Source organism: Mauremys mutica, chromosome 18 (genome assembly GCF_020497125.1).
Source record: "Mauremys mutica isolate MM-2020 ecotype Southern chromosome 18, ASM2049712v1, whole genome shotgun sequence".
In the NCBI taxonomy this organism is placed as follows: Eukaryota; Metazoa; Chordata; order Testudines; family Geoemydidae; genus Mauremys; species Mauremys mutica.
Window position 1 is genome coordinate 15,528,028 of NC_059089.1, and position 15,100 is coordinate 15,543,127.

Genomic DNA, 15,100 nt, shown 5'->3' on the forward strand with positions numbered 1-15,100 from the left:
AACAGCGAGATCTTCTGACTCAGGTGGTGTCCTCAGAATGAGTCATTGCCTGACTCCGGAAAGCACAGTCGTCACTGAGATACTTCTTTATGGTATGATCAGTACTGTTTCCTTAGCACCCACTAACCTTGGCTGTTAAACACTGGGAGACAGAAGACAGTAATTACTGTATATGCCCCGAATTAGACTCGTTTCCCTTTTTCACTAGGATGCTGCTGCTGCTGCAGTTGTCCTTCCAGAGTTAGGATTGCTGCTGGGGACGGGCAGAGCGGTACGTACACACACACACACAATCAGAGTCAAAGCAGCCTGTTATTTTTGTTTCCCACTCATCTACTCCCCTCTCTTTTTCACTGGTCTCACCCTTGTCTTGCCTTTTATACTGCAAGCTCTTTGGGTCAGGGACTGTTATTTCCTCTGGGATTGTACAGCACCTAGCACAATGGAGCTTTCACTTGGTTGAGGCCTCTAGGTGCCACTACAGTACAAGAGTTAGAGGCCCAACAACACAGAGCTGTCATAGAGCAGCTTTCGTGGGCTCCCAGGAATGGAAAGGGTTCACGGGGGAGAACATACACTGCAACTACACATCTGCCACTTCATCTTTCCTGTCTATTTTACTCTGGTTTGCCCTCCTCCGGGAGGGACTGAGTGTGCACAGCCCCCCCCCCCCCCATCACGCTTCCCACAGACAGAACAATCCTTACTAACATGGATTAGGGAGGCAGTGGAAGCACCACTACTGTGGCATTTAAATCTAGATGCAGAAAAACACCCTGCAGGAAATAATCAGCACTAGGAAGGGAATGGATTAGAGGACCTGACAGGTTGTTTTCACATCTCTATCTTCCATGAGCCTCCAACTAGATGCTCTAAATTCACGGGCTGTGTAATGCAGTCAATGAATTCTCCATTGTTACCAATAAAACATGAATGCACCATGCTAATGTAAGTGACCCTTAAAAGAAAGGATCTATGGGAACTGAAATAGTACAAGAGGAGGCTATTGAAAAAAAAAAAAACAAATATGATCCATTTAAACATGCTTTTCATAAGCAACTTAAAGAACCCAGCTTGACAATATAATCATTTAGCACAGATCACACAGTAAAGCTAGTACATTAAAAATACACATGGCATTAATCAGCTGCCCAGAAATACATGCCATCATTTCCATAAATAATACAGGATCAAAGCAATCTTAGCTGCGTTATCAGTTAATATAGGCAGCCACTCAGTCAAAATACAGTGTAAAGCGGCCTGAAAACTGGTGCAATACAATTTGTAGGGAAAGGAATGAAGCAGATTCAGTTGAAAGCATGCTGCAGGCATGACCAGTTATGCAGGTAAAGGTTATATGCAGCCTACTGATTACACAGAGAAGATGCAGCATAAAGCAAGAAATAAGAGATTAACACAGATTTTTTATATATTATACACACACACAAGTTTAAAGCTTGTGAAATGTCAAATTAGCCACATTTACAACTGATTTTGTAATAACTGCCATGAAGAGCTGGGAAGCTGGGTTGAGGTGGGAGGAATATACTCCCCCTCAAAGAACAAATGTGCCTATGTGTTCACATTTCCTCTCATTTCAAAATTTAGCTACATCCCTGGTTGTGGCTTGAATAGCAGCAGCTGCAGGTCCAGAATGTGTCAGCAGCCCTAGCTGAATCAATATGGACAAGTATGGGAGAAATCCAACCAACTTTCCAGATGCTCGCTAATTAATTAAGCCTGGCAACCCTGCTGGGGGGTAGACAGGTATTATACCCATTTTATGAACAACATTAATAAGGCATGGAGAGATTAAGAGCACAGGCTTGTTCCCATTACACTCAATGGCAAAACTCCCATTGACTTCAAATGTGAAGAGTGGCTGGCCCGAATTAACTTGTACAGGTGACAGGGCAAGAGAGCAGCTGCGGTCCATCTGCACCTGCTAATGGCAAATACATCCAACAGCTAGACATGGGAACTAGACAGGGAGGACTCTGAGCTTCTACAGCTAATTCTTTCCAAGGTGTCTGGCTGCTGGGTCCTGCCCATATGTTCAGGGTCTAACGGATCACCGTATTTGGGGTTGGGGAGGAATTTTTCCCCAGGTCAGATTGGCCAAGACCACGGGGGTTTGGGATTGGTTTGTTTGTTTTTAAACTTCCTTTGCATTGTGGGACACGAGTCACTTGCTGGTTTGAACTAGAGTAAATGGTGGATTCTCTGTAACTTGAAGTCTTTAAATCAAGATTTGAGGACTTCAGTGACTCAGCCAGAGGTTAGGGATCTATTACAGGAGAGGATGGATGAAGTTCTGTGGCCTGAGATGTGCAGGAGGTCAGACTAGATGATCACAATGGCCCCATCTGGCCTTAATGTCTCTGAGCGGCAGAACTGAAAATATGACCACAGCATCCTTACTCCCAGTTTTTAGCCTGCTCTGTCCTAGACCCACATTCTCCCCTGTCCTTTTATGGCCTTCAATCACTGTAGCATCTAAGCACCTCATTTGTATTGTATTCACCTTCACAATAGCACTAAGAAGTACAGCAGTGCTATTGTCCCCATTTCACAGATGAGGAACTGAGGCACGGAGAGCCTAAGTGACTTCCCCAAGTTCTCACAGGTCACCTGTGGTACAGCAAGGAGCTGAACACAGGTCTCACCATTCCCAGATTACAGCCCTAACCACTGGAACATGTGTCCTCCTTTTTCTAGATAGGGAGGCATTGGCACTGTTGTTCCCGTGGCAGAAAGCATGACTGATGGAATGCTGGGTGACACACCCCAAAAGCAGCGCTTGAGGGCATTCAGACATACCCTGAGAGAGAGTTCTCATTTAGTCAGCGTGAAGGGTGGCTACAAACAGCTCAGGAACTCTGAAGAGAGAAACACGATAGTTCAGTTTTTCTACTGAAAAGCAACAGAACCATTTGCTGTCCAATTTTTAAGAGGCACATATAGCAATGAGTACTAGCAAATACCCAAGACTGTCATGGCTGGCTGCTCTTCTCTGGGCTTATTTATATGGATGTGGGGTTAATGAATCCAAAATGCTAGCTGATCATCATGGCAAATCTTATAGTGTAGACCTGAACCTTACAGGAAGGGGCAGTGTTTCAGGAGTTTTGCAGGAAAAAGTTCTAGTCTCTCATGCTTAAACTCTGAATTGGTTACATTTATGGGCAAATTTTATTTCAACTACTGGGCATTCAGCATATGTCTAGTCTGAGTAGCATGGGGTCAAACTTAGACTTGGTGTAAGCTGATGCAGCTCCACTGAGGTTGCTGCCACTTACACCTGCTCTGAAATAGGACGCATGCGTGCATGGAGCAGAGAGTACAAATTCTGGAGCCAGCCCTGCAGTCCTCCTTAAGGAGAAGCATCCTGTTGATCTCATTTGCTCTGCTCTTGTGTAGAAGGGCCATGGAAGTCATCCTCTACCCCTATTCTGCAATTCTGCACGTGTTGCCAACTCTCAGTGGAATTAATAGAACAGCCTAAAGTGCATCAACCGGGAAAGGAATTCAGTCATTAAACAATGGGCTGGCTTTGTTAAGATCAAACATTCCTAGGCAGATTAGTGCTATGTCATCATGTTTAGATGGTCTGTTCTCTGCAGTCAGCGATGTATGTTCCAGAAAAACCCCTCAACCAAACATCGTTCTCTTCTGTTTGATGAAAATAATCGCTGAGAGCCAGACTGTCACACACCTAATTCAACCTTACAAGGCCCCTACTATTCTCCCACTGGGTCCTGCTCAGACCGTGACACTGGCTGTGGGGAGGACAGGTGGGACTACTCTTCTGAAAATTCCCCGCTGTGAGGGGGAGAAGCCCTGGCAAGGAGCAGAGAGGGGTGGCATGCTGTTCCCAAGAAGGCAGTAAAGTAACTCACTCCTCCAGCGGGCAGGAGTGGACCTCAGGTTCTGAATCCTAATGGGTTCTCTGGTCCATTCATGAGGTGGTGCAGCTACTCACCACCCATGTAGGCAGAGTACATGGCAGGGTTCCAATCTAGCCTTTAGGTAGCAGATATAAAAATCCCTACCTTGGGGCCAGATCCTGTCCCCCTTCCACACATATTCATGCTGATCAATGGCTTATTATACAAGGAGCCCTGTCAATTTCCATGGCTGCTCAGTGTGACCCGAGGGGGCAGAATCTATGGGCAACCAGGGCTCTGAAGCTAATCAGAGCCTTTGCAGGAACCTCATTTATAACAGCTAAACAAAGTCTGCTGCAATCTAATTTATGTAAGGCAATTCAGTCCCTGTAAGCTGTCTTTTAAAATATGTTTTTAATGGAGGAAAGCAGAAAAAACAATCCCTTCCCCCAGCCACACGTTTCCAAGAGAAACCCCAACTCTTCGCAGCCAGCATGGAAATGAATTTATTTCAATTGATAAAAGATATATCTTGAGAGTAGCAACATTCCACTCCCTCTTGAGAGCTTGGCCAATCAGATCAGATCCATGGAAGCATTTCCTGTCTGCCAGATGGCATGAAGGTTTCAATTTTATAAGCAGCAGAATGAATTACCTGTGTGTTTGGAGTCCAGGGGCCTAACTCAAACCCCACTAAAATCTTTCCATTAACTTCAATGGGCTTGGGATCAGGCCCTTGGGTGCAGTGCTGCAACTTGCTTCACAAGTCTGCAGAGGGGAAGGAGGTGGATGGGAAGTGGTCCTGGAATAACGCAGTCTTTGGCCTATCCCACAGGACAGCAGGCACCACCAGGCTGGTGCAGGGCAGGGGAAGTGTAACCTGCTACTATAATGAGCAACAGCGGATTAGTTACTTCCTCTCAAGAGCAAGGGAGGGTGGAAGCAGAGAAGGTACTCTGCCTTTCAGAGTCATGATCCTTTCCTCGGTCTGCCACAGCTACGTACCACCCCTTAGTCACACTTCCGGGTAAGTCAATCTCACCTTTGAGGAACTGACCTCTGTAGCTGCTCTTTCCTTACAGGGAAGGGAAGAGAGGCTGGTGGCAGTTTTAAGGCTGACTCAGCTCTTTTTCCAGCAAAGGTATTTCAGTTCCAACTGCACTGAGATTCAGATTTCAAATGCCCAAACAGCAAAGGACCGACCCTGCCACTGTTACATCCCTGAAACTCATTTGGTTCTTTGAGTGCGCTGTAGACCACCATCCTCAAGCATGCGCTCTTGTGGCACACCGTGGCTTTGGAGGCCAGCTGCCCACCCTCCCTCCCTCCCTCCTTCTTGTGGTCTTGCAATGATTTACTCAGACCTAGGAACTGAGAACAAGATGCCTCCTTTGCAAGGGTCCGATTTATTTGCTCTTTTCCAGCAGACAAAGAAACCTCCTCAGCCTCTCAGATCCAACCCTTAAGCCAGGAGTCCCCTAGTTCTCCTCCCAGATGCTAGCTATAGGCCCTGTTAGCTTTTCCCCACCTACCCCCTTTTTATTCACACCTGTCCGGCTTGAAAAGGTTCACAGTCCTTCTCCTGCCAAGAGCTCAATGAACTCCTCTCTCTAGGAGCATCTCCCTACAACTGACCCCAATGGCCTTTTATGGTGATAGTTATTCAATTAACTGCCTGGATGGGCTTCTTCAGTGTTGTTGTAGCCAAGTTGCTCCCAGACAAGGTGGGTGAGGGATGTCTGAGTAAACCCTAGTCTGAGTACACAGCAAACATCTTTATTGGGGACCCCACTGCCTAGTAATGGAGAAGTTGGGGAGATTGCCAAGAATAAAGGGCCAGTCCAGAGGTACAGGGACTCCATGTGAATGGCTCTAGCCTGCTGTGAACCACAAGGATCCATGCAGAACCAGGAGGACTCAGGGGTTTTATGTAAGATGGGGGAAAATCCTACCTCCCATTGCAGAACAATTTGGGAGAAAACTCTGCTGTGATTTTCCACTGCTGTAGTGGGGGGTGATCAAGCACTAAGGTTTTAGTTACCAGAAAGGAAAAACAAGCTAGGTCCTAACCCCTGGCCTGAAACCTGGGTTCAATTCCCTGTACCACCACAGGCTTCCTGTGTGACCTGGGGCAAGTCACTTTGTCCCTCCGTGCCTCATTTCCCCATCCGCTCAATGAGAATAACAGCACTGCCATTCCTCACAGGGGAGTCGTGTGGATAAATACATTCAAAGATTGTGAGGTGCTCACATACTACAATGATGGAGCCAGATAAGAACCTTAAGTAGACAGATCGGGATGTTCTCTAATTCAGCATTGCTAACTCTTGCGATTTTATACAGAGCATTGTTTGGGGTTTTTCTTCCAGCCCCAGCTCCTGGAGTCATGTGACTATATGAGACTCAGTTTAAAAACAAAACAAAAAAGTGTGATCCCTAAAGGATCAAGAACCAGCAAGTAAGTAAAAAGACACAATTTATTGTTTTAAAATCTCATTTTTCTGTCCTCACTCATGATTTTTTTTAAATGCTTGTGGTTGGCACTGCTGATAGTTTGATGCATACATGAGTTTGACATGGCTCTGAGACCACAGCACACCCTCTCCATGGAGGCAGCAATGAGTACAGGGTTGTTCTGTTTCCTGCTGGAGGCAGCAGGATTTATTTATTTTTTCAGACTCACAATAGGAGGCTCATGATTTATAACAAACACCCTCACTCCTTTGGCCCCTCCCAGGATGGTTTCTATGTAGCATGATCATTCCTTACATCCCAGCCTTCACAGCCGTAATTCAATTTCCATTTCTTAAAAAAAAAACAAAAAAACCTGGTGAAGTCTCCTTGAAACCCTGACGTCTCGGCAGCCACATTGAACTGCAAATCCCGAGCTTTCAAATGATACCGAGCGTAAGCTGCATTTCCAGGTGCTCAGCAAGAGGATAGGCCTGTGCCGGCTTGCAGCAGCTTCCCATAGGTCATTCTATATATATCATATCCCATCCCTTATGTCTAAGATAAGGCAGGCGCTATCAGGCTCTTCTTGGATTGCTTTTAGCTTAGTTGTCTCCCAGCACCAGAGAGATCCCAATATCCATACATTTTAAGGCCAGAAGGGGCCACTATGATCATCTAGTCTGATCTCCTGCATGACACAGGACACAGAACCTCACCCAGTAATTCCTGCATTACATCTTTTAATGCACTCAAAAGGGACCACTGTGAAGCCCTACCGTCCTGCCATGCCATACTGAGATACACCAACCCCCAGCAGCAGTGGCAAGAGGAAGGTCATGGCACTCATCCAGTGGTGAAAATCTAGGGAAGAGAGCTGCAACTATGTGAGCAGACAAGAGAAAGATCAGCCTCAGTCAGATGGAGGAAGAAAGGAAAGCAAAGAGTGTTGGGGAATACGCTGTCCAGGTCTCAAGTTTCCATGCTAGCCTGTATTTGAATAAAAAGACCTCAAAATTGTTTCTCTTTCCCCATGAAACACAGCCAACAGCTGCCTGCTTTTCAGGTACTTGGAAAGCAACTGATCCTCAGTTCTTTATTAAAGATAGGCCCAAATCTAAACGTCACGTGAGAACCTCACAAACAGCCCTTAGTATTATTTCCCTAAGGTAACACCTACTATGCATTCAGCGCTTCCTATGTGCTCAAGAAGAAGCTCAGGCTAAGGAAAGACAAACAGACAGAGCACAGAGGAAAGGGCATTGTAACAACAGGCAAATGACACGCAAGTCGGCTCAATTCACTGTAAGCACTGCAGCAGAAGTGGGTCTTTAAGAGGATTTAAATGTGAGTAGGGAGACGCGGATCAGCTGGGAGGGGGTCATTCAGTGTAAAGGAGAGGGGTCTGTGGAAGAAGGAACAGAAGAGATTGTGTGAGAAGCTGATAAATACGTAGGCAAAAGCAGCGGAGAGGTTGCAGAGCCCAAACGAAGCTTGACAAAGGAAGATGAATAAGTAGAGGCAAAGGAGTTATGTAGCGCTTTGGTGACAAGAGATAAAATTTTCAAAATGCAGCTAAGTGCCTTAGCAGGATACGTCCCAGTGGCATTTAGGAGCTTTGAAAATGTGATGCAAGAAGCTTAAGTCTGATGCGATAGTGGGTGGGATTCTATAAAATGTTGGGACTGTTCAGCTGGATCCAATCTCTTTCCTTACAATGCTGCTTTTTGTGTTAGCCCAGATTTATAAAGTGCTGTCCATGTTAAATTACTACATTGTACCACCCCCCTCCCCTGTGAGGTGGGCAAGTGTTAGTTTCCCCCTCGGTAGATGAGGGATAACAAGACACAGGTTCATGTAACTTGCCTGAGGTCACAAAGGGAGCCTATGGCTGAGTCGGGGATTTAGACCTGAGCTGTTCCTGGTTCCCAGCCCCATACGTATCCCACCCTGCCTTCCCCTTTATGCACATCTCCCGGAAGCACAAATCTCAAGGACACAGCCAATGGCAAACTAGAGGTGGGGACCCAATCGGGGCCATGAGGTGTCTGGATGAGTAAGGAAACAGAGCTGCAAATGCCCTCAATGGCCCCACTCCCAAAACATCTCTTGTTTACAAGTCAGCTGATTGGAAGTACTGTACTCCTTCCAGGATTTTATATCCCTCTATGGGATTTGCCTTAGTCTCTTGTTTGTGAGCAAAGTCTATTAGCTAATCTTTCTTTCTAACACAGACACAATCAATCTGGCTGCTTTCGGCTGCACCTTTTCAATCTGGATAGACTATTCCCAGTAACAAAGCAGCAGATACAGTAGTACTCTAAATGTGGTTACACAGGTCACTTACTGTCCATATATATTGCTTTGCCTGATACCCCACATTTCAATATACCAAGATCTGCTTTGCTTATGCAAATAATGCTGCGTATCCACAATCACTTCAGGTACCTTTCACGATCAGTGCTCAGAACAAGGATTTTTTTTTTTTGTACACCCAAAATGTACATGTTGCAAAATTCAGATCTGGAACCAGATTCTGAACACCCAAAATTTTGGTGGTACTGAGCTAGAGATCTGGTTCGAACCATTGCAAAAGTGGAGGTAGTTTCTCAAATCTGGATCTTGGTTCAGATTTCAAATAACCTCAAAATTCCAGAGATGTCTGGATTCAGGGTTTTGGATTGAGGTGTAGGTAGCAATGCATCTATTTTCTGTGTAGCAAACCATTTTGCATTTAAAAGGTCTATCTGCCTGTCCATCTTCTGGTGTTGGGCCCGAGGCTCTGGAAAGGAATCAAGATGGAGGGATTTATTCTGATGCCCATTGATTTTAATGGTAGTCGTGTGGTTAAAACCACACATGACTGTTTGAAAATGAATCTCTGCCCCTACAGGATTCCCAGTGACACTTCATAGACCAGAACAGGACTAAAAATATATGGATTAACTACGGTGCATGCTGATATCAGGCTGTGCCTACCATGTATACCAACTTTGCAAGTCGAACAGGCTTTTCTATATGAAATCAGGTATATGCCTCCAATTAAAATGAACTATACTTGCACACACAAAAAAAAGAGAGACGTTCTTATATTGCCGCTCTCCTGGTTCATGTATTCCGGACTCGGTGGCCTAAACCCATTACATCTGTTACTGTACAGTAAACCCTCCACAAATCAAACTCAACTGCCTTTACTAACAAACAACATGCAAGAGTGAGTGTAACCTGTCCACGGAGGTGTTTCTAGGGTGCCCATCATTGCGGTATAAAGGCACCAAAGATGAATAACGCAGAGATCAACTGGCTGTAGCTATTAATAATAATTAGCATTTACCAACTTCTAAGAGCTTCACAAGCATTATTAACAAATTGTCTTTCCATCCCTGAGGTAGGTAGGCGAAGTATTGTTGTTCCCATTTTATAGATGAGGAAATTGAAGCACAGAGAGGAACTTGCCCCAGGGCAGGGAGGGGAGGTCAGAGGCAGCACTGGGATTAGACTCAAGAATCCCTGACTCCCAGTCCTCTCCCATCCCAGCAAACATGCAAGAATCACACATGGAACAGGGAAGAATCATGCACAGAACATGGAAGAGTGAGGATCCTCATTAAATTTTGAGCTTTCCTTCATGTCTTGCATCACCTATGCATAATACTTGTACTTTTGCCTATATGGAAACTAGACAGCACTGCTCACTCACTGTCTCAATAAAAGCATAAAATCAAGAGGCCCTGGTTCTCTTGGCCTTAAAAAGTGAGGGTTTTGGACATCTTTCCAAGATACTGCTGCTAGTAGTAGTCCTTTTGGGGGCTGTGTAATAGAGGAGCAGTACTTTCTGATGCTGCATTACCTATTTTGGAGGTGATACACGACAGTACTTCTAGGCATGACCATAAACATTTTTGGGTGGTAGCTACAGTGGCTGCTCCTAATATAAGTCATCTTCTCTCCTAACAGATTTCAATCAGTTAGCAGAGAAACATTATGCATAAAACCAGTTGGAGATTATTTACTTTATATGACTCAGCAACCTGTCTATTCACTCTCGATACTTCAGGCCCTCAGGATCAAACTACACATTCTGGAAACTGCAACTCACTCAATTAGTTTGTTGACAGAGCAGATGAAGTGTAATTATTGTACAATTGAGAAGGTGCTTCTGCTCTGAGAAAATACAACCCTCTCCTAGTGTAATCTATCATTTCCAACCTTAAACCAACCTGTATCTTCACAAGGAAATAAAGACACAAAACCCAACAGAAACAAAAGGGAAGTGGCGGTGTGAAAGGGGAAGAATCCAAGTTTCCCACAAACTGCATTTCTAGCCATGTAAGAAAAGCTGACTAAAATCATCTGCTCAGGACACTGACTGCTGAAGTGGTAAGAAACAACAGCAAAATACTGCCCTGTTTCAGATCACTGTCCGGAACTTGACGTAGTTTCTTCAAAAAAATCTTCAATGTTGGGGGTATTTATGTGTGTCTGTCTAAATAGTCTTCATTTCTAAAATTATAGGGACAAATTCTCTGCTGGAGTAAATGGGAACAGCTGTATTGACTTCAATAGAGTTTTGTCTACTTTCATTAGAAGAAAACTGAGTTTCCAACACGGGTGGATGAGAACATGAAAGCTCTGGAGAGGAGTGTATGGTCCACCTTGCTAATTCTCCATATCATTTCAAATCTCATCTGAAAACAGCTTTTCTCCCTGGCCTCTGCTGCTTCGTATCTCACACTATCCCATAATGGCTCTCTAAGGCATTTGGGGGATGCGGATGTATGGAAGAGCCAATACAAAAATAAGGGTCAGATACTCAACTGGTATAACTGGGTATAGCTCCACTGAATTCAATGGAAGCAGAATCAGCCCTAGATTTGATTATGACTATGTTGTGATACTTCCCAGAATGGAAAAAAGCTGAAGGCCTTTTTTACTCACATGAAAATTAGGCATTGTATTTGCCCAGGCTCCCTCACAAAGTCTCAGCAAATACTCATCATTTGCATATCCTTTTCCCTCCTCCCCAACATATAGAATTTAGACAGCATCCACATAAACACAAGTACCACAAACCCCAGTCTACATGAATTTTCTGTCACTGGCATGTGGACATGGGCATAGAATCTCTTACTCTTAGGACCCAACTTGCCTTTTAGGTGCTGGCCAGGGAGCACAATGCCTTACAGTGGGCGCACACTGGTTGCTACATCTCTAAAGGTGTAGTGTGGTCTCCCCTTGAACCTTCTCAGTTCTGCTGGATAGGGTGGAAGGAGGATCATGCCCTCCTCCACACTCCTCCCTGCCCCTTTAAGGGTGCTGCTGCTCTAGCCAGGAGCTATTCTTGCACCCAGCATCTTTTCCTGGGCCCCTGCACAATTAACTCAAGATGGAGGGGAAGGTGTCTTGTGCCCTCCCCATCCTTTGCACACTCAGGGATCAATCATCATCTTCTGTACTTGTGATTATACCAAAGATACTTCTTCCATGTATTCTCCTACAAGCAGCCCAGGTTGGCCTTCTCTCTCTCTCTCTATATATATAGGTGTGTCATGGGTGTTGTATAGATTTTACCCCTATCCCCCATTATGGCTGGCATGCTTCCTTTATCAACACAGTATGAATCCAATCCTGCTCCCTTTGAAGCCAATGGGAGTTTTGTCTTCAAGTTCAAAGGGAGCAGAATTGGAGCCCAGTGCATCTTTATTTGCACTATTTGTTCTGGAAACCATTGCTTGAAGGCATCACAAACAATTATCCCCCTCCTCTCCATGTACAATTTAGAATATAAAAGGCTCTAAAAATAAGTTTCTTTTAAATGAAACTCCTCCTTGTGGCTCCCTGGCCAATAGAAAAATCTAATATTTGCTTGTACAAGCATTACTTAATATAGGGGCATGGAACCTGCTACTATTTAATCCAATTTCTAAATTCCCATTGACTTCAATGAGAGCAGGATCAACCCCATAGTAAAGGTTAGTATGTGTACATAACAAAATTCCACATTTATTTTCTCACCCTCACATCCATTTATAAAAAACCAGTGGTGAAATACTGGGTATATTTCAGCTCAGTTAAACTCAATTTTTTGTATTTGCATGAGCAGTGTTGCCAAAATGTAATAAAAAGGTAAAAACCGCAAGTGTCTGTTAAGGTAGATACCGGACATCAGGCATCTGCCTAGAATAAGGCTTCACACTCTTGTCTAGGGTTTTATCCTGTGTCCATTTGTTGTTACTGTCCATATGTCAGCAACACAGACATGCAGGAGAAATAGCAGTGACTGAAAAGCTAAAAGCCTCCACCCTCTGTTAATGTGCAACTGATCAAGTTTACACCTATCCCTTGTTTATTTTTAAACAAAACTTTATTTGACCTGATCCTGAAAATCCCACTGCAGGGTCTTCTATTTTAAACGCCATAAATGACCCAAATATACCACCAGAAGAAAAAAGAGAAAAGCAGAGAGGTGAGAAAACCAGAGGAATTAAAAAAGAAAATGACCCTTTGCTGACCACTGACCATCGGATTATTGCCAACGATTTCTTGGTGGGGGAAGTGGGGAGGGGAAAGTGGAAGCACATTTTTCTCACGGCTTGTCTATATCTGCCACCATCAGCAGAAATTTCCATCGTCGCCAGCAGCTGGGGAGAGGGAGGGACCGGGGCTGGTTCCCTTTGGTGCTGCTGGAGCCTCGGGCATCACTGCGCACCTTGAGCATCTTCCTCATCGCCCCTTTCCCGTTTAAAGCTACGGGTCCCCGGACTGTCACCCGGCAGGAGAAGAGGCAGAGGCAGGGCGGGGAGGGGACTCACCTTTGCTGCTGCTGCCGCCGCCGGCCACGTCCTCCTCCTCCTCCTCCGCGGCAGGTGGGGACGGGACTGCAGCGGGGAGGCCGGTGCTGGTGCCGTCGGGGCGCGGGGCCCACTGGCTGGGCAGCGGAGACCCCGCCGCGGCTGGCGAGGCTGCGGTGCCGGGGCTGGGCTCCGCTCCCGGCGGCGCTGGGCTCGCCCCGTCCGGCTCCCCCGCGGCGGCGGCGCTGGGCTGGGGGCTCCCGGGGCGCGGCAGCGCGGGGGCCAAGGTGGGCTGGGGAGCGGCGAGCTCGGGGCTGAGCTCGTTTCCCTCCGCCGCGCCGGGGGCCGGGCGAGTGGCCGGCAGCGCCGCTCCGGGCTCCCCGCCGGGGGCCGGGCTGGATCCCCGCTCGGGCTCCCGCGGCAGCGAGCCGGCGGCCAGCGCGGCCACCAGCCAGAGCAGGGCGAGCCGCGCCGGGCTCCGCGGGACCCTCATGGCGCCGCGCAGGGCTCCGCCATCCGCTCCGCCGCGCCGCCGCCGCCCCCGTGCGATGAGCGCTGCCCGGCCGCCGGCCGCGACACCATCCCCTCAGCCGCTCGCCCTGACAGCCGGCCGCGAGCCCTTCCTGCCTCCGCCCCCCGCGCCTCGCGCCCCGGCCGGGGCGCCGCAGCCAATCGCGAGCCGGCCCCGGCCACGTGACGGCGGGCGGGGCTCCGCTTCGGGCGCCGCCCAGCCAATGGCCGGCGAGCGGGTGGGCGGGGCCGTGCTGCATTGTGTGTTACCGGAGTGACACGGGCGGCGGCGAGGCGCGCCCGGCCCCGCCGGCTGCTGCTAACAAAGGAGCCGCCTCCGCGCCCGCGTCCCCCTGGGGGGCTGGTGGGGGGGCCACGGGCTGGGACCGGGGCCGTGACGCTGCAGCGGGATTTTCCCCTTCGTTGGCTTTTTAAATCAATTTTCCGCCGGTATTTTAGCAAAGCCGGGGGGGGCAGGTGCCTGGCTTGCGCGGAGAACGTGTCATCGGCCAGGCGCGTCTCTGTGCTTTCGAAACGGGCTCCCGTGTGTTTTCATCGCCTCTTTCATCCAAACGCATCAAATGCAGCCACCTCTGGGGTGGAGCGTGCCCGTGTTCCGCTCCAGCGGCGAGGTTGCACAGCAGGCTCTGACGTAGTGAAGAAGGATAGTGCATGAGCGTAAGAAGGGGCTTGTGGTTACAGCCGTCGATGGCTCTTCGGAGGATTGGGGGGCAGTTCTTCGCTCTGACAGAGAGTTGCTGTCACGCACAAATCTCTTAATCTTTGTGCCTCAGTTCTCCCCCTTTGAAATGCTCCCTTTCTCCTGCTCTTTCTTTGTGCTGCTTATTAAAACTCCAACGATAATAGCCTCTTAGAAACGAGCCATTGAGGCTGACAACGCCTTGAAATGAGCATCAAGGTTGACAAAACACTGGCCACAGATTGTGATTCAGGGTATTGGAAAGAGATACTCGGAAGTGACCTTGGTCAGACTGCACTGTCATGGAGAACTATTGACACCACCGTGGGCAAAAAAACCAAACAAACACTGACATGGCTATTAATTATTTATTGAGCACCCAGAGGGAGGTCACTGCTTCGCAAACATAAAACGGAGTCCGGGCCCTGCTCCTAAGCGCTACTGGCAGCCTTGTTCTGTTTTGTCACTAATGAAGAAAAACATCACTGTGATAAACACAAAGGCACGTGTGCCCAAGTGGCTGGGCGCTGCTGTGTGTTTACATGCCAGACACCTGCTCATTACAGTGGGAGAGGCATGCCCATAAATACTGCAGGAGTAACCTTTAAGGGGGAATGCGGGAGCAACCCACCCTTTCTGCAGCCTACCAGGGAAAAGCTCTGTCCTACCAGGTAGAACAGAACATCATCTACCACTGGGGACCCTCCAGGGCTAGAAGCAATGCAGATGTTTGCAATGTGATTACTAGGTATTGTTTATAA

The 15,100-nt window shown here is 47.4% G+C and overlaps 1 protein-coding gene across 1 annotated transcript in view; it reads right to left on the reverse strand.

The window, feature by feature from the left end:
* The window catches only part of MEGF9 (multiple EGF like domains 9), a 73,740-nt gene extending 59,984 nt beyond the window's left edge, over positions 1–13,756 (reverse strand). Inside the window, exon 1 of the mRNA XM_044992164.1 lies at positions 13,151–13,756. Within this exon, the coding sequence (XP_044848099.1) occupies positions 13,151–13,622 (472 nt within the window). The 5' untranslated portion in view covers positions 13,623–13,756. The remainder of the gene's footprint in view (positions 1–13,150) is intronic.
* Positions 13,757–15,100: the final 1,344 nt, after the last annotated feature.